Raw genomic sequence first — 24,776 nt, forward strand, 5'->3', positions numbered from 1 at the left:
AGGAGCTTGAACTTTTGTGTAGTGAACGGTAAAAAATGTTTTAGAGAGAAGCATGAGATCCAAATTATGAAGAATTCCCAAGTTCCAACAAAGGTTTATGGCAGAGTTTCCCCAACTTTTCATGTTGTTGACGCACTTTTTAGACATGCATCATTTTGCGACACAGTAATTCAGTTTTGCTAGCAAACCGGAGGTTAAGCGAACCCATTTCCAGCCCCAGGAAGAGCGTTCGCACAACACACCCGCTCACTGCAGCCAGCGCACTAACGTGCCGCGTCACTGTTTGGAAAGCTCTCGTTTATAGCATTAAAGTGGTGTGATCAAATTAAGTCTTCGTTGTAATGAACTTCTTTACAGTGGAGTATCCTAAGATAGAGCTCTTCCTTTGCAGAATGTTCCAGGTTCAGTCACTGACATTTCAAGTAGCAGGACTGTGCCATAGAGAGATACCGGCAGTTGAGAAAAAGCTGTATTGGAGCAATTGCCTGGCTGTCCATAATTGCTGCTCTATATAATTAAGATTTTGTGCATGAATGCAATTGAGAAATATTACTGATCTAGAGGTTGTTACATTTTATTTCAGGCTTCTCTGCTATTCCCCACCTGATGATGCCATCTACTGCCCAAGCCACTTTGACCAGTATTCTTTTATCAGGGGTGCCAAACTATAGCCAGAACACGCCATCTCCCCCTCCTGGCTTGACCCCTGTGGATATTCATGTCAATGGCATGCAAGCGGAAAACAAGAAAAGCTCAGCTTCTCTAAATGGTCATGTAAAGGTAAATTGACTTAGGCTACAATCCTAAGCATTCTTCATTGAGAGTATCCCATTGAACTAAGTAATTATGCTTAGGATTATACAGTCAACGCATATTGAAAATACATCTAAGTATATTAAAAGACAATAAAAACCTTATGTTGAAATCTTATGTTAAAACAGCAAGCAGAGTATAAAAATCTCCTGCCTTGATTAATTAGGGCACTTTGTCAATCGAATGGTTATAAACTGTAACACAGCAGGTAAATAAAGGTGGAGATTATGGTCAAATATTAATTTATATATCTCCATCTGTACAGGTGGGACAAATCTGAGGTGGGCACCTTTTTACTATTTATAGGCTGAAAGTAAGTCTTGGGTCTGTGTGCTCCCTCTCCTCCTACAGTGAAGCTGCCAGGAAGAGTTTGGAAGCTTTAGGTTTAATTTTTATTTAAACACAGTTTAGTTGCATGTACCAACCCAGACAAACTGTGGTTAGTTATAAGGATGATTTGCTGAAACCAGTCAACTTCATAAACCATGGTTTGATGTTTGCTTGTTTCAATAAATAATAGTTAACTTTAGACTAACCACAGTTTTTCAGGATTTGGACATAAAGCTGAGTTGCATTTAAATGAAAACGAACACTTCTGATCTTCTCATTACTGTACCAAAGGAGAAGAGAAAGGGGAGCATATGAGACCCAGGCTTTTTCGCTTGTTAAACCATAGTTTAACATAGCATCCAAATGCAGCCACAGAGATGGTTGTATTTTAAGTCCCATTTGAAATCAGTTCAAACCAGCTACATGTCTCACTAATGTCAATAGAAATCAACCAACCAAACTTTGGGGCTTTTGTGTTAAGGAAAAGGGTTGGCTTCTAAGCTTTGCAGAGTATAGAGTATAACTTTGCCATTGCAGCTTCCTTCCTACTTGGCATCTTCAGTATCTCAAATAGTAGGGAATAAATCCAAAATCTGAACATTGATTTTTGAAACTCAGATTTAGTGCTGCTCATTGTTTTAAAACCTGGACTTGTTTGCCTGCAGTTGTTGGGTAGGGGAAATGCAAATATTTTCCCCCTTATTCGAGTTTCTTTCTGCCTGCAATCTACCTAATTTTGTGTTCAACCACTTTGGCACAAAGATAATTTTCAACAGTGACAATCTGAACTCACAGTATTGGAAGAGTACATAAGTGGATGGCTTCTGTGGGATGTGACAAAAGTCTTCTGTGGATTAGGTTCAGACATAAATATTCCACTCAGTTAAACTATGCTTGATCTTGGGGAAAGAGTGAGTGTGCTGTTTGCTGGGAAAGGCATCTGGGTAAGCAGGGGATGACTCTAGTGGTGTCCTTGAGTGTACATACTGTACTGCCATTCCCTCCTAGGAGAGTTGCTAAAGTTCTGCTCCTTGTGACACTCCTTCCGAGCCAAATCCCCTGTTCATGACATTGTCCTGGTTCGCATTTCACTTTAAACCATAGTTAAAATAAACTGTGGTTTAATGTGAATGGACAGCATTCTAGCACAATGCAGCCAAAATCACGGGTGCTTTGCTCCTCTCCTGCTGGGAATCAAGCCGCGCTCTGGCTTGTTGTGTCATCTGAACCTTGTCTCGTCGTTTATTTCTCTCCAAAACATGAATTGGAAGCCAAGGTTTGTTCCTGGCCTAATGCTTGTGGTTTGTTTGGGGGAAAGAAACCATGACCCAAGTTTGGATGACACGATAAGCCAGACCATGGCCTGTTTCCCGGCAGCAGCAGCAGTGGAGGAGTGCAGCACCCAGGATTTCAGCAGCATGCAGTAGCACACAGCTTCTTCCCATTAAACCACAGGGATTTTGTTTTGTTTCGAACTATGGTTACTTTTCTGTGTTGTGTGAAACGTGCCATTAGGTTTTTCTCATCTCTTTTCATGACAGGCCCTGCTCTGTATGGGCACCCCTCTTGCCATTCATCAAAGGACTTTTGCTAGTGTAAATGCTTAAGTGATACACTGCTCTTTTTTGTTGTTCTCGGTGGATCTTTTTCAATAAAATGTTTTATAGTTTAAGATTATGACTAAGCATTCTTGCGACTATTCCAGACCTCAGCTATGAAATATACTGCACTAACTGCTGCATCACTCGGTGAAAATGTATTGGGTCCAAACCACAGCGATCCATCCAGGCAGACAAATAGTCATAGTGCCTCCGAACAAGTGACCACCAAGGCAAATGCTGGCGAAGGTATAATCAAATAAGCATTGTGCTTTCTCAGGTTGCCTTGTCCTCTCAGATGGGCAGGGTTACCTCTCCTGAGAGATTCGGGATAAGCTTGTATTTTAATTGGTGATGAATCATTCTAAACACCAGCTGAGTAAACGGCAAGCTAAGCGACTAAGCAGATAGCATGAAATTAAGGGGCTGCCAGTTTCAGCAGGATTCCCAAGTCGTCGTCATGCTAAATATTGAAGAGATGCTCAAGTTCAAGTAGCTGGCCGAGGGCTGCCTTTAAATCCATTGTCACTCATTTTACACATGAGTTCGTCAGTAGCTTGGCTTGGAATAAAACAAGCCATGCTTCGTTATAGAAATGAGCCTTGGGCTTGCATGCTTTCCCTCCCCTTAGTTGGAAAGGGAGGCGTTTTAAATCTCCTGTCCCCAATTTATTCTAACCTGCAGTTTCCTGAACTCAGGCAAAATGGGAAAGAAGGGAATGTATGAGCTCAAGATTCACGGCAGCTTTCACTTCAAACAGCAAACCATGCTTTTATATTACATATGAGCCAGACCAGTAAAACTGCTCAAATTGAGGTTTTTATATTGCGCTGTAAAATTCGATTTCTTAGTTTCATGGCATGATGAATGATAGAGGTGTGGTATGGTTCACATAGCTTCTAATATTACACCTTCAAGTGTGTATATGGCTGCTATAGGTCTCTGTGTAGTGCTTTGCTGAAAAGTTTGGTATCAGAAATTTTGCACCAAGAAAATGTGAACCATTCTTTCCCTATACAAATGATATATGAGAGCATGCTTTGTGTTTTTATTGCAAAGTTCTGCTGTGCATAGTGACTGTGTTACTGAAACTATTTTTTCAGTAAGCTGTCGTGGAAAGCTGCAAATATCCTTCATAATAAATTGAAATGGACAAAGCTTCAGTGGAATCAGTACTATGGAAGGATATTGGTGGCTATCGAATCAGCTCCTATAGTGACAGGATTTGTGCTAGCCTTAAATCATTCCTGACAGATACATAATATCCTGCTCTTTGTTCTTCATAGGTTGCAATGATGCCTTTGTGGAGGTGGGCATGCCAAGAAGTCCTTCACATTCTGCCAATGCCAGTGATCTCAAGCAAATGATGAGTTCCTCCAAGCAATCCTGTGCAAAGAGGCAAACAGTAGAACTGCTGCAAGGCACCAAAAACTCTCACTTACAGTATGCCACATTCATAAATATGACTTTATAAAGTACTGGGAGGCAGTAACATATTTTACATGTTCTGGGGAAGGGCGGGTGGCTCTGCCGTTAACAACGGTCTTACTCTGGAGTTAAGGCTCTGCCCTGAAGTAAGAGAGCTTCTCAAAATTCATATGGACATGGTGATCTCTTGATGACGTTTGACTCTCATGATTTTTGCTTAATTGAAGTGCTACCTGCATGCTAATACTTAACAGAGAGTCTCTCAGTGTTACCGTCCCCCTATTGCAGAAGAGGTTCCCTGGGGCTGAGAAAACAAGGCTTGTGCAAGGCTACATAGCGAGTGGTGAGATTTAAGCAGGGAATTTTGTGATTTACATGTCAGTCTCATACCCACCACACTAGCTCTCCAAAAGAAATGTGTGGGGTTCACAGCATACTTTCCTCAATACCACTCTTCAGTAACTTGTATGTGTAATTATAAGGCAGGCTTTTTAATATTGTCATAGTGATGTACTTGCAACTTCTCAGTTGGACGTGGGTTATATTCCCCACTTTGCTTAAAAGTAGGGAGCAGTGTGACCAGATCAGTAAACACCAATAAGTCAGCCCACACTTAAACAGCTTTTCCCACTAATCCAGGTATAGGCAGACTCAGCCGTCCAATGTTCTGAGACTACAATTCCCATCATCCCTGACCACTGGTCCTGTTAGCTAGGGATGATGGGAGTTGTAGTTCTAAAACATCTGGAGGGCCAAGTTTGCCTATGCCTGCACTAATCTTTGTTCTGTGAGCAGCCACATGGGCCACAGAGAACACATTCATGCACTCTTAGATCTACATACCTCCAAAGATGCTCTCTTGGGAAATGAGTGCGCCAAACTCCCTTATTCTCACTTTGAATTGAGGTTTTTCCGGAAGCTAATGCAAATAATACTGGTGGCCGTGGAAGCTAAAGCCAACATTAGCAGACTGCTTGCTGTGTCACCTCTGGAAAATCGAGCTTTAAATTCTGTACAAAGTTGTTATTTGCATTCCAGTGCTTAAAGATGAGTACCTAATCTGTCTTGTCCTTCGAAAATGTTTTCTTTTCCTGTTGCTTTAACTGAGAACAAAACAAATGCTGTTAAGATCTCTGCGCACTTTAAAAGCAAATCCTGCTCCCTAAAAGAAACCCCTCTCGTCTTTACAGCACCACAGACAGGCTCCTTTCAGATTCCGAGCTGAGTGGCTCAGAGAACCCAGTGGCTGATAAAAAGGCTCCTGGAAGTGAACGAGCAGCTGAGAGGGCAGCAGCAGCCCAGCAGAATTCTGAAAGAGCGCGCCTTGCCCCACAGTCGTCATATGTGAATATGCAGGTACTGAGCAGATGGTGGCTTAAGCCTGAATTATGGTGAGAACCTGGAAGTGGCCAGATCTGGACTCCAATTACTCTGGCTCCTTCAGCCCTTCTCTCTCTCTCTCTCTCTCTCTCTCTCTCTCTCTCTCTCTCTCTCTCTCTCTCTGTGTGTGTGTGTGTGTGTGTGTGAGAGAGAGAGAGAGAGAGAGAGAGAGAGAGCCTTCTTAAAATGCACATGATTAAAATTCCACCCTAAGAAGGATTCTGCATGTGCCAGTCTGCATATGCCTGGTCCATAATTGCAAAAAGATGTCCCATTATGAATATGGCAGGAAAAAGCAGGCAGCCAATCTACCCCAAGGGGGTTAGAGCTCACACTGTGGTAACTTGGTGACTGAACTTTGTGACCAAAGCAAAACTCGGCATGCAGAAGTTTTTCAGCGCTCCTGCAGAAGTAATCATATGGCGAAGAAGTAATTTTTTATTTCGATCAGAGAACCAAATGCTTAACACTCCAAATACCTTGGAGAAAGAGGCCGTGTTTGAAAATAGTAGATTGGGTGAAGGTTTAGGAATAACTACGAGGCTATTTACAGCCCTAATTAGCTGGTTTTAAGTAAAAGTTTTAAGTATATCAAATGTTAATTGGACTTGCTGGCACATTGTTGTTCAGTGCTTAGTGTTCCCCCTAGACAAACTTATGGACCGTGATCAAAATCTTTGTGGCTTGGAGAGCAGAGTACTGGCATGACATTTAGTGAGAGCAGTGATTAAGCTGCCTTCTGTGTGTTTCATTTTTAGGCATTTGACTATGAACAGAAGAAGCTATTAGCAACCAAAGGTATGTGGGACAACTGTGACTTGCAGCATATATATATATATCTGTTTGGTAGCTGAACAATGAAAGGGTTCATGCTTCCCTCCCCTCCTTTTTTTTTTTTAAAAAAAGGAACAGTCCCCTGCTGCTCTGAGATTTGGCTGGGTTGGCTGCTCAAATCGAGAAGCTGTATCGTAGACAACATGTTTTGCAATCCAAACTTCTCTGTGTATAAAAAACTCTGGTTCTACTGTTACAGTGTGGGAGAACACTGTAAACTTGGAACTTCTTGGTCCATAATAAACTTGTCTTGGGGCAGGTGGTTGGAAAGGATGGCCCACTCATGTTTCATTGGGAACTTTGTTTTCAAGAAACACAGCAGACCTCATCTGCTACTGCACCATTTTCCTCTTGTATAATCATGCTTAGCGTGTGTCCCATTTTTACAGCAACTTGGAGGGAGGGGATTGCCTACCGGCTGCACACCCTGTAAACACAGGGGAAGGGTTGGGGATTCAATGCCTCCCATATTTCTAAGCATAAGTGACCGCAGTTGGCATGGCTGCTGCGTGCATACATTAATATGCACATCTGGCTAATCCCCATATAAAATATATGTGGAAGGATCAGAGAAGTCATTGGCAAGTGGGATCTGCAACACTGTGCTCCATCATGGAGGCTTGGGACTCACCTCAGTTCTCCATTTCTCTTTTCCAAACAGCCTCCCTCTTTCTTATGGCATACTTTATATGCCAGAACTTCTCTATAAGGAATGAGATGTGCGTGCATGTATGTACAAATGCCTGCAGCGCACATTATTATACCTAAGATACTTACCTTGTGTGTGTTATAGTAACTCCATGGTTTCTCCTCACACATACAGGATCATAAGCCCCTATCATCACACCATCTCAGTATATGTGGAGGGAAGCAAAGGCAGGGGCGTAGGGAGACGGCACGACACCCAGGGCGCAAATTGCCATGCATCCGCGGGGCGCAGCGTCGCTACGTAACGATGCATGCGTGTTATGTAATGATGCATGCGTCGTTACGTAGCGCCGGATCCAGCGCGTGTGCAGTCGGCACGGGGTCACAGTGACATCACCGTGACCCCGTGCTGACTGCGCACATGCTAGATCCGGCACTTGCACAGTCCAATTGGGGTGCCACTGGCCTGCGGCAGCTCCACAGAGCGCCGCTCGCGCATGGTGAGCCGTTAAGAGGTGCCGAGCGCGTGTGGAACATCGTGGAGCTGCCGCACGCCAGCGGCACACTGAACGGACTGCGCATTTGTGGACGGAGGCAAGGGGTGGGCAAGGGAGGCCGAGTGTCTGTCACCCCCCCCCGGCATCGCTCGGGGCGGACCGCCCCCACCCCCCGCTTGCTCCGCCCCTGAGCAAAGGTTAAGAGCAACCTGTTTTGCGGGTTTCTATGAGCTATCATTTTGGCCGAAAGACGCCATTTTTATCCAAAAAACGTACATTGTTCATGCTTACGGGTAGGCTGTCTTTTGTTTTCTTTAAGCTATGTTAAAGAAGCCAGTTGTTACGGAGGTGAGGACACCGACAAACACCTGGAGCGGCCTTGGGTTCTCCAAATCAATGCCAGCTGAAACAATCAAGGAATTGAGAAGAGCTAACCACGTGTCATATAAACCATCCATGTCGACAACTTATGAGGTATGCAAAAACTGCAAGCATGAGTTTTACTATGCGTGCAAGAAACTGGGGTCGCTCACCTGAATTTTGAACATAAGTACCGATTTGCAGCGAATTTCAAGCTCCAAGATCTTAAGAAGGTGCAACGCAGCATGTTTTTTGACTTCTCTAGGTTTAACTCTTCATTGATTTATGGAGTCCCTGTTAATTTTATTGGGTTTTAAAAACAGGTTCGGCATAGTCTGTACATCAAGCAAAGAACTAGAGAAATGTGGTCCTGTTGATGTTAAAAGGGTAAAAATAGTCACATGGGATCAATCCAAGGCTGTAGCTCCATGGCAGATGCCCCAGTGTAGTCGGTGGCGATCACCTGTGTTTTTTTGTACAAGTGTCTGCAAAGCAAAAGTATCTTCATTTCTAGCTTGAATGAATAATCATAATGGCCTGTTTTCTAGAATGGAGCCGCAACTAATTGCAGGCTTCACAAGGACTTAAAACTTGTATTTGTGGCTTTCACAATAAGACACATGAGATAATTACTGAAGGTTCAAGGCCTATGAATTCTAAAGTAACAAAAGCCGGGTGTGTGGATTCTGCCTGTTGGCAACTGGATCCCAGCATGGACATGGTTCCTTACCTTCCAAGTTCCGGACTGCAGAATCCGGAACTGGCAGCCATTTGACACTGGAAGTTGCGTCAACGTAACTTCCGGTGTCGCTTTGCCCTTCTATGGGCACCAAAAATGGCCGCCGCCGGCTTCGAAAGTCGCTTGTACGCATGTCAGGAAGTGTGCCGACGCAACTTCCGGTGTCGCTCCGCCCATCTATGGGCACCAAAAATGGCCGCAGCCAACACCGGAAGTTGCGTCTATGCACTTCCGGACATGCGTAGATGCGACTTTTGAAGCTGGCGGCTGCCATTTTTGGTGCCCATAGAAGGGCAAATCAGAAAGGAAAAAAATGGCCGCCAGCAGGAGAAAATAACGGAGAAAAACGGGAGACGAAGTGATACGGGGGACCACCGGGAAAAGGTAAGTAAAAAAGGGGGTTTCCCGGGGGAAACGGGGTACTTGGCAGCTATGCATGGTTCATGCCACAAGGTTAAGTTACGTGGCAAGTGCAATGCAGATTCCCACAAGGAATCATTTTGCAGTGGCTTCTAGATGAAGGAGAGGGGATTGTAGTGTCATGATCTTCTGTGGCTTCCTGGTAGCAGAGCTGTGGTACTCTTGGTTGACAAGGAGGGATGAGAAAGCAAGAGTAATCATGCAGTTCCCCTGCTCAACATTTCAAGGTCTTCTGCATTGTGCTCCTCCCACAGCAAATTTCCACTGTGCTAACACTGCAAAACACTCCACTTTTTAAAGGAGCATCTCTTTAAATATGATGCCAGATCTTTACCAACGCCAAATGTATCTGGGTTCTGCTGCCACTTGAATTTTCTGGGGAGTGGGGTGCGAGGGATTCCCCCATGACAGTATTAACAATGGCAGGGTGGAAGGTCTACTGTTCAGATGTCTAACTGATAGGTGGAAAACACCCATGGCAGAAACTGCGCTTTCTGTTTTGCAAAGTCAAAACATTGCATTAAATGAGATACAGGCTTTTTTGTGAACCATCTTCACATCTTATGAATAGGATGTAAATGATAAAAATGGATTTTCCTTAGGAACAGGTTTAGTTTGGCGCATGCTGTTCCTCGTATATACTTTTAGCAGATAAATGTTGTCTAGTGTGTTTCACATTATCTTCCAGCCATTTTACTTGTCTCCCTTTTTCACAGGAGTTTATTAGGAGACTAAAAATGTTTTCTGTCTCTGAGTCACTTGGCTGTAGCCCAGAAGCAAACCACAGCCTGGGTTCCTTGTTCTGTAAACTATTTCTTCAGAGACTCCACTGCTCATTGTTTTGCTTTGCTTGAGACATGTGGGCAAAATAAAAACCATGGATCCCTTTGTTTTCCTGCTTATACTGGGCTGTTTTCATCGGTATTAGAAAGCACTTCTGTCACGGTACCTTACATCATTGATTCCAAAATGATTAGCCAGGAGTTAACCAGTGAGCTCTGGGAATGTGTGGGCGTGGTCACAAAGTCTCCAATGGGTCACATGACAATCTCAGTGTGGTGAGGAGCATTCCAGGTCATGGTTAAAGACTGACCCTGTGAAGGCACTGTTGCATTAGGATGGGGCCATTTTCTTTTTTAAAAAGAGATTCACAAGTTTGCTTGTGATATGGGTCATGAGTTTCTTTCGCTAAAACCAAAGTTATTGAGATGTCTCTTACAAAATATGGGAGCAAGCCCAATAAATAGGAAGGGTAGAGTTGAAAAGGATGCGAAGCATATTACTGTACAACCATGTCAGTGATTGATGTGTGCTTCAGTAATTTGCTACTGCCAAAATGAATGAGTAGGTGGCACTATCTTGGCTTATTGCATAACTATTGTTGGTTTTTTTATTAATTTGATTTATATACCACCCTTTATCCAAAGATCGCAGGGCAGTATGCAACATAAAGAACATAATTTATGCAGCATAATAACAAAAACATAACACGCAGCATGCTAATAAAATCATAACAACAGCCCCTTGGACCCCCCCCCCACACACACATTTAACCAACCATGGCTGAAGGCCCGGGTAAAGAGGGATGTTTTCACCTGGTGCCTAAAGACATGTAATGAAGGTGCCAGGCAAGCCTCTCTGGGGAGAGCATTCCACAGATGCGGAACCACCACAAAAAAGTCCTGTTTTTGTGTTGTCACCCTCCAAAGCTCTCAGGGAGGTGGGGCATAGAGAAGGGCCTCAGATAACAAGCACACAGGGTCCAGGTCAGTTTGTATGGGGAGAGATGGTCCTTAAGGTATTGAGGTCCTGAGCTGAGTAAGGTAGTGTGTCCTCCATACGTGCCAGAGAGTACAGAATCCTGTTGGTTGCAAGCTTTTTTGTATTTAATAAGACCCCAGAGCCCAAAGTAAGTACTCAGCAATATATCCTTGTGCAGTGAATTGCACCCCTTCAGGCCTGGGTGTTCTTCCATGTCAAGAAATGCTCATCTATCACCTTTCAGAGGTTGATAGTTTACACTTCTCCTTGATGTGTAATTATTCTGTATAGTGGAATTTTATTTTTTAGAACTTGGAAATGTAGAGAAACATGTCATTCTGTTCCTCTACTGAGAAATGGGATTAAACAAGAAAGGGTGTGCTCCATTCTCTCTTTTTTCTCTTCCTCCTCTCTTTATCTCTGCCTATTCCACATGTTCAACCTTCCTAGGGTGGCTCCCCTACAGGGAGAAAGGCTCCCCTAAAGAAAAGAAAAAAAGTCATTTCAGGGTGACCATTCTTTAAGGTTTATAAGGAGCCTTCTCCCAGTTTTCAGGTTATGCTTATTCCTTCTTATCTTTCTTGCAGGGTTCATCAATGTCTCTCTCGCGATCCAACAGCCGGGAACATCTAGGAAGTGGTAGCGACTCTGATAACTGGAGAGATCACAATGGCATTGGCCCAGCAGCCCCTGGTGACTTTGTTTCTTCCATTGGCAGCCCTAAAAGGAAGCAAAACAAATCAAGTAATGATTTTCTGCTTTATTTTTTATTTTTTTAACTTGAGCATGAGTTTTGTTGTGCACTTCCTGAGTCTAGTGGAAGCAAAGTTGGTTGTTTAGTTCAGCCTGTTAATTGCAAGTGTTAAAATCCTAGGACAGAGTTAGAAACTGGGTGTGTGGTGGTGGGGACAGCTTGCTGAAAGACGCTGCACTGAATCATGGGTCTCCCCTTTGACTCTGTAATGTGTGAATCAACTTCATGGCCTGATGTCACCATATTGAGTGTTGCCATATTTCCAACACCACATCATTGGCTACTGCTGCTAAAATGAGCAAATGCTCAGTGTCACAGCATTTAGGATGCTGTGTAAGTTGAAGCACAAAATTCGAAAGGGGGGGTGGCTTAATGCAAGACTGCCCTATTCAGGAGCAGCCCCACATGTAGTTTCAATCTTTGGCTTTCTTTCATAGCACTTCAGGGAAAATATTATGGCTTGATCATTTGCCTTTGGGTGGGCTGGGTTTAAAGTCTACCTGTCACAGTGGCTTATGCACAGTTTAAGTAGTTCAGTGGGATATCTTTTAAAAGTGAAATGCAAACTGTTTGGAAACTCAAAGGTACTTCCTCTCTGAACTTCCAGCTGAACATTATCTCAGCAGCAGCAATTACATGGACTGCATCTCCTCGCTGACAGGAAGCAATGGCTGTAACTTGAACAGCCTATTTAAGGGATCTGACCTGCCTGAGCTGTTCAGCAAACTGGGTTTGGGCAAATACACAGACATATTCCAGCAACAAGAGGTCAGTGTCTGGAAAAGGCATTTTTTTGTTGTTGTTCCTGCTAGAGTGTTTTGATTACTTTCCAAACTAAATCGCTCAATTGCTACCATCTGCTGTGCTTTCATTTACTATTCTGTGAAGACCACATATTCATTCCTTGAATGTAGGAATAGCTAGCTTCAAACCTCAAGTGTTTTCAAAGCACTGTGCTGAGAGAAGCAACTCTGGTTTCCAGTGTTTGCAAGCATATGCGGATGCATGCTCCGTAGTGCATTCACATACAACTTGCTGTATGAGTGTTCCATGAGTGACACCATGCGTCAGTGGCTTGTGACACAGCTACATAAGAAACAGGAGAGCATCTGGCCCTGCCTGTTGTCATCAGGCCTTTGCCTCTTCTGCAGCATAGTGCTGCCTGCTTCCCAGCTCAACATACTAAAGCATGGGTAGCTAACATGATACATGATGGGTGGCTAACATGTTGGACTATAGGTCTCGTGATCCTGGAACACTGACCATGCTGGCTATCAGTGATGGTTATTGAAAAATGTAAGCTTTTATCCCTGGGCATCGTTTGAACAAGGCACAGAATTCAGCTCTCATTGGAGCAAAACTTTGATTGCCTGGACACAAATCTGATATTTTGTGGCATGGCTTACACAAAACCTCGGTAAAGCCACTGGTCTCCTTTGAAAGGAAAGGCAGGATATATTGATGATGATGATGATAATTTATTTGTGTCCCACCCATCTGACTGGGTTGTCCCAGCCACTCTGGGCGGCTTCCAACACATATATAATAACATTAAAAAAAAATCAAACCCTATACTGTACTGGACTGCCTTCAGATGTCTTCTAAAGGTTATATAGTTACTTAACTCCTTCACATCTGATGGGAGGGTGTTCCACAGGGTGGGTGCCACTACCGAGAAAGCCCCTCTGCCTGGTTCCTGGTAGCTTCACTTCTCACAGGGAGGGGACCACCAGAAGGCCCTCAGTGCTTGATCTCAGTGTCCAGGTTGAACGATGGGGGTGGAAACGCTCTTTCAGGTATACAGGGCTGAGGGTTTTTAGTGCTTTAAAGGTCAGCACCAACACTTCGAATTGTACTCAGAAACTATGATGTTATCAAGTGTACCCTGGAGTGGCAGTACCTAATCCTGTGGGCTTGTCTTCTGACATACTGAGTTACACAAAGAGTGGGCCACCTTCAGCTCAGGTACATTGGCCACACTCATATACCAAATTCTACCTTACTAAAACCAGGATATTTGTGAGCTGCTTTGCTCATGCTTTGCCCCCTCCACTCCCTTCATGAAAGCAGGGAAACAAACTAGGAAGCTGCAGTTAACGATAGCTTCCTGTTACATGCAAACTGAGAAACGGTGGTCAGTGGCTTCCATAAAAGCCTGGATATGAAACTGTGACTTAAACTTGACATATGATTCTGGCTTGTTTGGAATCCATTAACCACAGTTCTCAGTTTGCACATAATAAACTAGGGTTAACTGTGTATTTCTGGCTTGCTACCCCATCACACAAAAGAAGTGAAGCGGGAGCCAAGAGACTGCATGTGAGCATCCAAATCTTTAGCATCTCCTGGCTTGTTAAACTAGAATTTGATTGTGCCATCTGTCAACCAGCCTGCCCTCATCCACTCAGTATTGCTACTGGCCGCCTTTCTTATTTTCGTAGTAGACTCTTGCAAAGAGGCATGCCATCTGGTGGTATAGATCTGATGGCTTACCATCTGAAAATTATGAAGTTCACATGTCTTTGAGAATACACAGGCTTTTTAGCTTGGTGCAGCACAACGGCTAACTTGGCATTTCGGAAACTGGGCTCATGGTTAGGGATTCACATTCTTAACTACTACCTGTAACCACAGGACAAAGCTTGCTTTACAAATCCTGGTTAAAGAGGAGAAGTCTTAACTGTGACCCCAGGCAACACACTAAGCCCAAGCTACTGTGCTGCACTAATCAAAGAAGCCCATCAAGAAGCAAAGAGGATGCCTGTTTCTCTCCAGGAGTCAGCATGTTCACATGGACACTGTAAGTTGTACACTGACTTGCTGTGCTGTGTGAACCAGGCCATTGTTTTGTTTTGTTTTGTTTTTCTGGGACAGGCATTTGTAATGGATGTAAGACAGAATTTTGGTAAGCGGAGATTTCACACCCTCATTAACAAACTAGAATTGAGCAAGAGTTCATTTAAAGGTTGCATGGAAACTCCTGTAAAACAGACACTGCATTATTTAGTTACAGAAATCAGGCACAGATGCATTGGCATCTTAAAGATTTAGCATTGCATTAAAGGGAATTTCTGTAAGGACCTTATGAAATTGGATGGACAAATCCATCCAGTCCAGCAGCACCATTGCTGATCAGCAGGTAGGCTTGAACACAGAGTGTTTCCTTGCCCAGCTACATCTCATTTGTTGGTTTCCCCCCCTTCTCAATCTGGGAATGTGTGGATAGGGTGGAAAGGGTGTTGAGGTCGTTCAGCTCTTAGCCCGTTTCTCGTCTTTGAGGTCTTGACTTACACACGCTTCTAATAGTACTGTTCCCATCTCCTCTGTGGTTGCTCCCATGATGCTAGAACAGAGGGTAGGTAGCCAATGTGGTTCCCTCCAGATGTTTTGCACCACCACTCCTATCGGCCATAGCCAATATGGTCAATGATCAGGAATGACGGGAGTTGTGGTCCACAACATCTGGAGCGCACCATGTTTGCTTCCCTGCACTAGACGTAAACAGAAACTGATCCACTTGCATATTGGTTATAGCCCACAAACAGTGCTTGGGCACTATGGGTACGTATTAAAGCACCCTTTTCACCTGCTTCTCTATGAAGAAAAACTTTGGCAATGGGACATTTCTATTATTCTTTTCTTCATCATGGTTGTAAATCATACTTTCATTATATATGTGTAATTACCTAGGAGTGAGTGCTATTGGATTTGATGGGGTTAACTTCTGAGTAGGCATAGCATAGAATTACCCTATGCTGCTCTTGCTCAGTTTTCTCTTTGGATGATAAAAATAAAGTTATTTGGGGAAGTTATCTATACTAGTCCCTTTAGTATGCATTTTGAATCTTTACTGTGAGACTTCTGTATCTTGAATTACTAAATTACTAGGGTACACATTTTGTATTTTCTCCAGATTGATCTTCAGACGTTCCTCACTCTCACAGATCAGGATCTGAAAGAGCTCGGAATTACTACTTTTGGTGCACGAAGGAAAATGCTGCTTGCAATTTCAGGTAAAGAAAAATGCACTGTTTGTGCATATAAGGGCCCTTTGTTTTTCCTATCTTCCTTGCTTGGTTGAGTTGTTACATCTTAAGAATCCAATATGAATTTCACCCTCCTTGACGTGTATGGATTTAATCTGCATTTGTTTATCAAACACTATAAACTTTTTAAAAAATAAATAAATCCCTATTTAGCTGCTATTTTTTTTTAATGAACCCTTTTCTTTTCTTCCCCCACTCCCACCCCTCATATGCGCAGAACTGAATAAAAACCGAAGAAAACTGTTTGACCCCTCCAATGTCCGCGCCTCGTTCCTGGAAGGCGGCGCTAGTGGAAGACTGCCGCGTCAGTTTCATTCGGACATTGCTAGTGTGAGTGGCCGCTGGTAGCAGTAATTCGAGGCTCTCACAGTTGACTGCACAAATGGACATGGCAATCCTGTGGACAGACATCACTGCACACGACCCCCTGCACTTTGGGAATTTAGGTACCAAGGACCAAAGCCTTCTGCACAAATACCTGTGCCAAAAAGAAAGGAAGAGAACACTTGTCTCTTTCTGAACACCAAATGTGGATTATGTTTTACTCATGTAGATTGGACAGAATTTGCAATAATGATAATATAGGGTTCTTTGTTTAGTATTTTATTACTTATAATAACTATATTGTATGCACTGAATTTTTTTTTTTTACTTATTTGAATGGAGAGTGAAGGGCTGGGATGCCAGAGGGGCATAGCATGTGGTTTTTATCAAGAAGGTATTTCTGGTACTGCTTAATGATTAATTGAGGTCTTTCTGCACTTTACGTGTTCTGATTGCTTGTCCTGTGGAAATTTCATTGTTTTCCTCTTTAATTTCCATGGGGAAAAAATATTGTATTGGCACTTATCAACGTTTGCCAGGTATGTTCCCACATTAGATGAAATTCTTTTGCCATAAACCATACTAGCAAATCAAATTTTGGTTATTTCCCCCCCTTAAACAACTGTAGAGCAGTCATCAACAATCAGGTCTCTTAGCGTTGGACTCAACCTTCTTTTCGCTTTTGGGAGGCATTCGAAGAATCCTCACAGTTCAGCTTGTGCACTGTAAAAGATGCAATGAAAGACCAAAATGAACCCTATTGCCATCAGTTATCCCTATTTAGCTGCTGCCTGTAATGCTAAAACTGATTTTAATGGTCGTCTCAAAGCAAAGGACTATTTTAGTATATACTGCCACTAAAGGACACTTTATTTATAGGAAACGTCTTATTTTTTTAAGAATCTGTACACTTTACAGTGCATAAGAAATTAAACGGATCTCCTAAAAAGTTTTTGGTAGAGGATGGAAGGCAATTCATCATGCCAGAACTCTGGGCAATTGTTCGTTTAAGGAGAGCATTAATTTCATTTGACAAGACAGCACTGTTGCATTTATTTCAAGAATATTGCTTTCATTGACTCTTCATTCAGCAATAGATCAACATAAGTCAAATAGCTGCAATGACATCTGTTTTATTGGTTGATTTAAATTAGTGATTGTCAGCTATGGAGTTTTGAGATGAGCTATTTCCGAAAATCCATACTGACATGTCACCAGAAAGAGTCTGTGTTGTGCATGGATAGAGCTAACAGTTGTGTTCTTTTACTGTGAAAGGTCAAGAAATCTGGTTATACTATTTCTGTCTTTTTGCAAATGACTAGGTATAAATTTATGAAGTGAAGGATAGGATGAAGTGCCTCTCGGCGATGCAATACGATGTTTCCAAACATGAATTTATCGAAAGAAGAAAAACATTCCCATAGAAAAAATTGTGAACTTACTTGTACTGTAATTTCTTATTTATGTACAATGTACAAACCCTTTAAGGTGGTTGCAAACCACTCTTAACGAAGGCATTAGATTTAACCAATTACCGTAGCTGTTTTATATATATATGCAAAACAGGGGTGAGAAATAGTTTTGACACTTTCTGTGGATAATTATTTTCTATGGCGAAGAAAAACACACAAACACACATAAAGGAAATCTTTAATGGTAGATAATGCAGTTGTAAACTGCTACCCACCGGCATTCGTTCTAACCCTATCCAGCTTCTCACTGCAACTCAAATAGCTGCTGATCTTTCTCCAGTGTTTGAAAAAGCATGGGCCAGATTAGTGCATGCTCAACTGCAGTTGCCTTTTCCTGTGTGTTGCCTTACGTATTATCCTGGAAATCAGCTAGTCCTGCCTCAAAACTTACATACTTCTGTTCACACTGTAATATAGAGATCCTGATACTTAAACTATCTTCTTCATCATGAATATGCCATTTGGTATGAGTCTCCTCATGTGTAGAATTAAGCACTTAGTAGTTCAGGAATTCAGCTTGTCCATGGAAATGATTTTACCAAAATTTAAAACTAACTTGGTTTAATCTGTACCAGAGTTAATTCAGACTAGGATGAGCACCTATCTGCCAGTCTCTTTCGGCTGCCGTTGCACCCCCCCCCCCCCGCCTTTAAGGCATTCTTCTCCCACAGATCTGTGCATAGTTTTTTCCAGTTTGTACTTAAATGCCATGTGTGTTATGACAGTATTATACCTGGAAGATGCATTTAAGCTGCTGTGGTCTATGCTGAAGTGAAGATTTCCCCAGATATAAGAACGATAGGGCTGCACACTCACACCCAACACACACACACACACAAACTCCACACTGGAAGGACAACTTTCTCACTCCTTTTGATTCCACAAAAGGGATATATGGCAATGCAATGTTCAGTATTGTCAATATTGTATTATGCACAAAAAGATATTGAAACGTTAGTTTTAAATTTTGTGCCTTTATAGCGACCAGTTATCTGTAAATATAGAGCAGATACAGATTGTATTTTGGGAGGGAAGGGGTCCTTTTTATTGATTTTTTTTAAAGAATAAATAAATGAAAGATGGAATTAAAGGTTCAAAAATGGGAATTTTCCAAACTAATCAAATGTTACATGAAAGAATAAATTTATATAATCCCCTTGTTACACTGCCTATGAAATGTAGTCTGTCGTCTTTTACACACATTTATTCCAGAGATGATTTCATGTTCTCTTAACATGGAATGGTTGCTCCCAAAGTCAGAGCAAATACATGCTTGTTATTTTCTCTGTAATGCTAGGCCCTGTTAGGACTAACCTAAACTGGGCATTGTTAACAGGCACAGTTACTAAAGAATGCTGATCATGCTTCTGAAGTGAAGGGGCACATCATGTGAGTAATAGTCAAGTCATCCTTCTTTTTCTTTACGGTTGACAAGAAAAGGTTACAAATGCAGATTGCCCATGAGCTACTGGTCTTTACGGGTGCAATCTATATGTTCAGAAACTGTGTGTGGTGCACACTGAGAACACAGTGCTTCAAAGTGCTGTTTGAGGGATTGCATGGTCCCAAATGCACCCTGTCCCCCCTGTCAATTATTCCGTTGTCATGGGAGCAGAGTTCAGTCTAGTCTCAGACCCACTGTGCTAACTTTCAGTAGGCAGCCTTTGAAATGGGGAAGCATTCAAGTTTAATATCCACTACAAAGGCCCATAACCAGAGATTCTATGCTGAGGAGTGGGTCTACAGATGCATGATGTGAAACAGCTAAGTCTGTTTATAACATTACATTTGATGTTTAGAGTTGTTGAATAAAAATATTGCTTTTAATCAAATTAAAATGGAAGTTTATGTATACCCAGTGATTTGCAGCTACTTGTTTCTTGCTGAGCAATTGATCTCTTTTTTTAAGTGCTTGCATGTTTGTTTTTTGCTATTTCCACAAGGAAAAGGGCTAGAGACTTTTCTGACGGAAGCTGGAAATTCAGTGAACATGCCTTGTCTAGCATTAAGGAGGATGGGCTTCTGAAACAGTATAATTCCCAGAAGGTTGTACAGTACCACATATTAGGTTCGTTTTCCTGAATGTGGAGATCACTTCTCATTTGATTAAGAGAAGGCTTTAAACTCAATTACTGGCAATACCCAAGTTAAAGGGGGCTTGGCATTACAATTCTGGACACCTTCAAAGTAGAAATACAGTTCTGCAGACCATGTTGCCCTTTAAACATTGGTCTTTGCAACAGTTCATTGTCAGCTGTGTGTACCAGAAACAACTGATGCCACTTGAAGCATCCTGTTTGTGTGGACTAGATGAGACAGGGCATCCTCATCCCTGCAAATAGTGCTATCTGATCTGATGGGAAGATGGGGGAAATGCAGAAATGTGTCTGGCTCCTCTCAGTGGAACAACATCCGCCCAGCTCTCCTGAAGATAAAAGAAGACCACTGTACCAGCAGTCATTCTTTCCAATGCATTTTGAGGTCATTTTAGCCAGAGAAAAACATTGTGGGCAAACTTGCCCATGCTTATCTCAAGCAGCTTTTTATTAGGGAACAAAAACATTTTCCCTCGAGAAAATGCATTGGGAACCCTAATCATGCACAGAGTAGTGTGGTGTAGTGAGAGCCAGTGTGGTGTAGTGGTTAAGAGCGGTAGACTTGTAATCTGGGGAACCGGGTTCGCGTCTCCGCTCCTCCACATGCAGCTGCCTGGGTGACTTTGGGTTAGTCACACTTCTCTGAATTCTCTCAGCCCCACCCACCTCACAGGGTGTCTGTTGTGGGGGAGGTGGGGAAGGAGACTGTTAGCTGCTTTGAGACTCCTTCGGGTAGTGATAAAGCGGGATATCAAATGCAAACTCTTCTTCTTCTCCTCCTCCTCCTCCTCCTCCACATTTTTCTGTAGTTGTGATGGATCCTCTCCTTGTGTCTTCCAGCTCCCCTTCTGCAGTCATGGGATGGCAAGAGCTTCAACTTGCAATAAAAGCATTATAAGCATAGCTGCCAAGTACCCCGTTTTCCCCAGGAAACCCCCATATTTTCTTACCGTTTCCCGCTGGTGTTCCGAATGGCAAAATACCCCGTATTCCCCCGGATTATGGAGCTCCTGCCGGCGGCACTGGAAGTCGCTTCTACGCACTTCCGGACATGCGTAGAAGTGACTTCCGATGCCGCTGTTCCCATTTCCAAAATGTCTGCAGTGCCAGAAGTTGCTTCTACACACTTCCAGACATGCGTAGAAGTGACTTCTGGCACTGCAGACATTTTGGAAATGGGCACAGCGGCATCGGAAGTCGCTTCTACGCATGTCTGGAAGTGTGTAGAAGTGACTTCCGGTGCCGCGGCGGTAACAATCAACTGTTTCAGCTTAGAGCTGATACTTCTGTCTTCCTACTTGGAGACTTCAAGCCTGCACTATGCACAGAGTCTTCTTAACACACACTGTTTCCATTGTCTTATGGAGCTCACTCTGTCGTCTCTCGCTTAGGAATTATTGCTAGAGAAATGTTTTGGCTCTCTCGAGAAATTAGGATGTCCTGATTTGTGCACATTTGCATTGATGCATTTTTATGAAACACCAATCTTTTCCATTGTTGCATGTGAGATAATCTGCTTTGGATATTCTTGGCCCTCTTGCTGATTAGCTGTCTGTCCCTCGACAAGGATGGTTTTGTGCAGCTACTTTTGAGCTATGCTTTCTGCATAATGCTTAGGCTTTGAGAATCCTAACAAGTGCATACTATATGTTCAAACATCAAAGCAAACTCTGGAAATAAGTTGAAAGGGGTGTCCTTGTATCTAGCTTGGTGGAACTGTAACCAATTTGCCAACTGTTGCTGACCATCTTGTAAATTAGAGTACTAACCAGAAAAGATTTATAGAAATCAATTTAAAATCCTGAAAAGTTGGGTTAAAAAGGGACGTAAAACCTGCAATGTAGAATAAGCAAGTGCGCATAGGTTTGTGAGTGAACCTGTCTTCGTTTTCGTTCTCAAGCTGCTTTCTCTGAGGTAGTTTCAGAACAGCATAGAATTGTGAATGTCAGTAGCACTTGCTCTCTGAAAAGGAAGGAACTTGACAGTACAGGAACAAAGGGAACTCACATCACATCACGATGGTGGATTTCAGCAGTTAACAGATAATGTTCTGTGGAGAGCAAAATGCATAGGTAAAAGGGAACTGCCAAGGTTCAGTGAAGCTCTTTAAAAGTTATCAGTGGTAGTTGCCCCCAAAGTGCTGCAGGCTACATGAAAACTAAAAAAAAAAAGGAACTTCATTGAAAGAAAATATAATGAAGAATGGGCCTCACAGGGTGAGTATAAAAGAACAAGGAGGTCCAAATTGGGAATAGACTAGAAATAAATTACAGCTGTAGCAAGGGATGGCAGAATACTTCAGTGGTGATATTATGCTAAAAGTAAGAGTAGTGAAACAGATATTGTGGAATCATTGCTCTTTTTGCTAAGAAGTGAAGATTTTGAAGGCTTGGAAAGAACTCTTCAAAAAGCCTCGCCCTGAGTCCATTCTTGCATCCCACAGCAATGGGGCTTCCATTAGGATCTTTACTGCAAAGCTTAATACAGGGTTGAGGACTCCCAACATTCCAGCCATTGTGGTCAGGGATGATGGGAGTTGTAGTCCAGCAATGTCTGGGGGGACCACGTTCCCTATCTCTGCCTTAATAGCAAGGTGTTGAATATCTCCCCACTATACACACACACACCCTAGATGAAGTTAATGGGAAGCTCTCGGAGGCAAGGAAATTTTATGTGCTCACCAAGAGTTCAAAACACAAAGTAAAAGGTAAACCAAAACACACAAATCACTGTCAGGCTGTTTATATGCTTATCAAAGTTACATCATGGAAAAAGAAAAATGCCAGGAGGTCTTAAATGTTCTCAGAAGCATCTAGGTGGAAGAAGGTCTTACTGATGAGGCTGAGGCAGCTGACAAAGGCCATCACATGAGCCAGCTCTGTCATTTTTTTCACCAGGGCAGACTTTGAGAAAACAGAGGACTGGCAACGGGGGGGAAAGGCAAGGGGGGCTGGCACTGGAGCCAGCCATTGAGAACTGAGACTGAGCTTTGGTTTGGTTTAGGACCGGCTCATAATGGCTTCTTTTCCAAACTGGGGTAGCTGATTTCTACTCTTGCAATTCCACATTTCCTGTCATTTTTACCATACAGGCATAACAAGAAAGATCTGTGGCCGTTCAAATTCATCTACACATTTCAGGATCATTCACAAACGACGACATTGCTTTTTCCAGCATCCTCAAGGAACGGTTACGAAATTGCGGCTTCTTAAAGCTTTTTGTCGAAATAAACTGAGGCTTCAATTTGGAAGAAGGGCAGTTTTTTGGATGCGCTAACTCTGAAATTTTAGAATGAAATTTGGAAAAATACATTCGGGACACAATCCTGCTTTACGTTTAGGTACCAGCACCAATCACATGCCCATTTTCAAGTAGGGGTGCGTGGGGGGAGATGAGAGAGATATTGCAATGTAAGATCAGGCTTTTAAATGATGGGGTGACGTTCGGTAGATCTTCAGAGCCCAATTCTATGTTTCAAAATACCATCCCTTGCTGAAACTTCAAAGTAACTCTTTCCAACAGCCCTGGGAAAGGCTACACCCAATGTGAATAATTTATAGAAATGCTATTTCCCAAATACCTCATGGTCAAACTGCATATATTTCAAACATGCTTTTTGGTTTCAGGAACTGAAACAATTTCACAACTTAAGATGTAGAGCTCTGTGGAGTTCCTGTGTTCGCAGTCCTCTTTCTCATGACTGGGGCCTGAAAACACTGCCTTGGCAGAGATGTTAAACGGTCCCAGGCGATATTGAGGCAAAGCTTGAATAAATTGTGATGGAAATTGCTCAGTGTGTGCCAAGGGCTGTTGCAACCTCCAAGAAACTCGCAGATGGAAAAGACGGAAAATAATCGAATGAAACTGTTTTGTACTAGTAAAGAGCTTCAGAGGCCTCATTTGCTCCTTGCCCTTTGGATAACGGGTGCAGAGTTTCAAGCTGAGGATTAACATGAAATGATGTGCATTGTCCTAAACATTCATACAAACTTTGATTCCATTGGGTTCATTGTCTCCAGCTTCGAGCACACCAGATCACATCGTGTTTTCTTTTACACCCTTCCTGTTCTCAAACACAGGTGCTGAGTTTGAGCTGGGATCTGTCCTTGGAGTGTAGAAAACATTTTATACCAAGCTCTTGGTTTTCTGCGACGACGTCACTTTCTATTGTGCGTTGTGACTTTCCTGTCTCCCTGGTTCATTTTTCTCCTAGCTGTTCCCTACCCAGTTCTTCCCAACTTTCGTTTTCTGAGGTATGTCCCTCTGCAAACCACTGTTCCAAACTGCTCCTGGAAAGATTCAGGATCCTGAGCAGGAGCAGGTGGAGGGGGAGGCTCCCACCATCCCTCCTCAGCATGGTCCCTGACAACCAGCTGCGGAAACCCACATACAATCCGCAATGTATAGTTGCATGAGAGTCCCAAGAAACAGTGCTGAGCCTAAAGACTCGCCCGAGAACTTTGCTACTGGGGAAAGCAGGATGCTTTTGCTGCACTTAAAAAAAATTAAGACCCCCTCAGCTGTGGTGCCCTGGCCTACGTGGGTGCCTGGACCTGCACTAGCTGATCCTAGTAGCGCTGAGCCAACCCCAGGCTGAGGAGATAAATCCTGGGAGAGTTGGTTTTCTGTATGGGCTTCTAAGATATTGTATATCTGGGAGGAGCGGAGTAGTTTCCAGTTGTTAAGTGTGTAATAGCATCCCAGTTTTCCTTAGCATCTATCAGGCCTTTTTGGGGATAGATAGAATAATTTTTGTTTACTTTTTTGAAATTATTTAAAATATGCTGTTTCCAAGTAGTGCCTCTGTCCTTTTATCTCTGCTGTAGCAAACCTATCAGCTGAATAAACTATCCAGAGGAAGCTGAAGGTGGAAAGGGTACAAATCCGGACAGGGAGGGAGGCAAATTGTGTAGATTACTTATAATCTTGCAGTTTAAGAGTAGTAGGATCTCTTCACTTCCCAAAACGCTTTCCTCGCAGCTTAGGGTGCTTCTCAGATCTTTTGTCCTAGTGAGACCCAGAAGCCCCTAAATCACCCGGGTGACAGAAAGGGTAAAGTTCCTGTGGCACAGGATTCCTGCCGAGCAGCAATAACTGCACACTGGGAAGAGCCTCTGTGCATCTGGTACACATAAAAGCCAGGCTCCTTGATGCAACCGTTGAATCATGGTTCTCCTTTGTGGAAATTGGCTGCAGATTGTCCCGTTTTTGTTTAATCATTTCTTCATCATATCCTGTCTCCAACCTTTTGAATGTTAAAGGCCCAGAACAACTTT

At 42.9% G+C, this 24,776-nt stretch overlaps 1 protein-coding gene across 2 annotated transcripts in view; it reads left to right on the top strand.

Annotated features, from left to right (window-relative positions):
* Positions 1–18,567, top strand: part of BICC1 (BicC family RNA binding protein 1) — a 108,318-nt gene extending 89,751 nt beyond the window's left edge. Inside the window, exons 12-22 of one of the 2 annotated variants that reach the window (XM_088670188.1) lie at positions 584–780; positions 2,849–2,990; positions 4,028–4,184; positions 5,360–5,477; positions 5,511–5,525; positions 6,308–6,347; positions 7,848–8,002; positions 11,396–11,552; positions 12,170–12,330; positions 15,476–15,575; positions 15,826–18,567. In XM_088670188.1, the coding sequence (XP_088526314.1) occupies positions 584–780; positions 2,849–2,990; positions 4,028–4,184; positions 5,360–5,477; positions 5,511–5,525; positions 6,308–6,347; positions 7,848–8,002; positions 11,396–11,552; positions 12,170–12,330; positions 15,476–15,575; positions 15,826–15,956 (1,373 nt within the window). In that variant the 3' untranslated portion in view covers positions 15,957–18,567. Of the gene's footprint in view, positions 1–583; positions 781–2,848; positions 2,991–4,027; positions 4,185–5,359; positions 5,526–6,307; positions 6,348–7,847; positions 8,003–11,395; positions 11,553–12,169; positions 12,331–15,475; positions 15,576–15,825 lie in introns of both variants that reach the window. The other variant, XM_035137506.3, reaches the window with a different exon arrangement.
* The last annotated feature ends 6,209 nt before the right edge of the window (positions 18,568–24,776 follow it).

Source organism: Zootoca vivipara, chromosome 5 (genome assembly GCF_965207765.1).
Source record: "Zootoca vivipara chromosome 5, rZooViv2.hap1.1, whole genome shotgun sequence".
In the NCBI taxonomy this organism is placed as follows: Eukaryota; Metazoa; Chordata; class Lepidosauria; order Squamata; family Lacertidae; genus Zootoca; species Zootoca vivipara.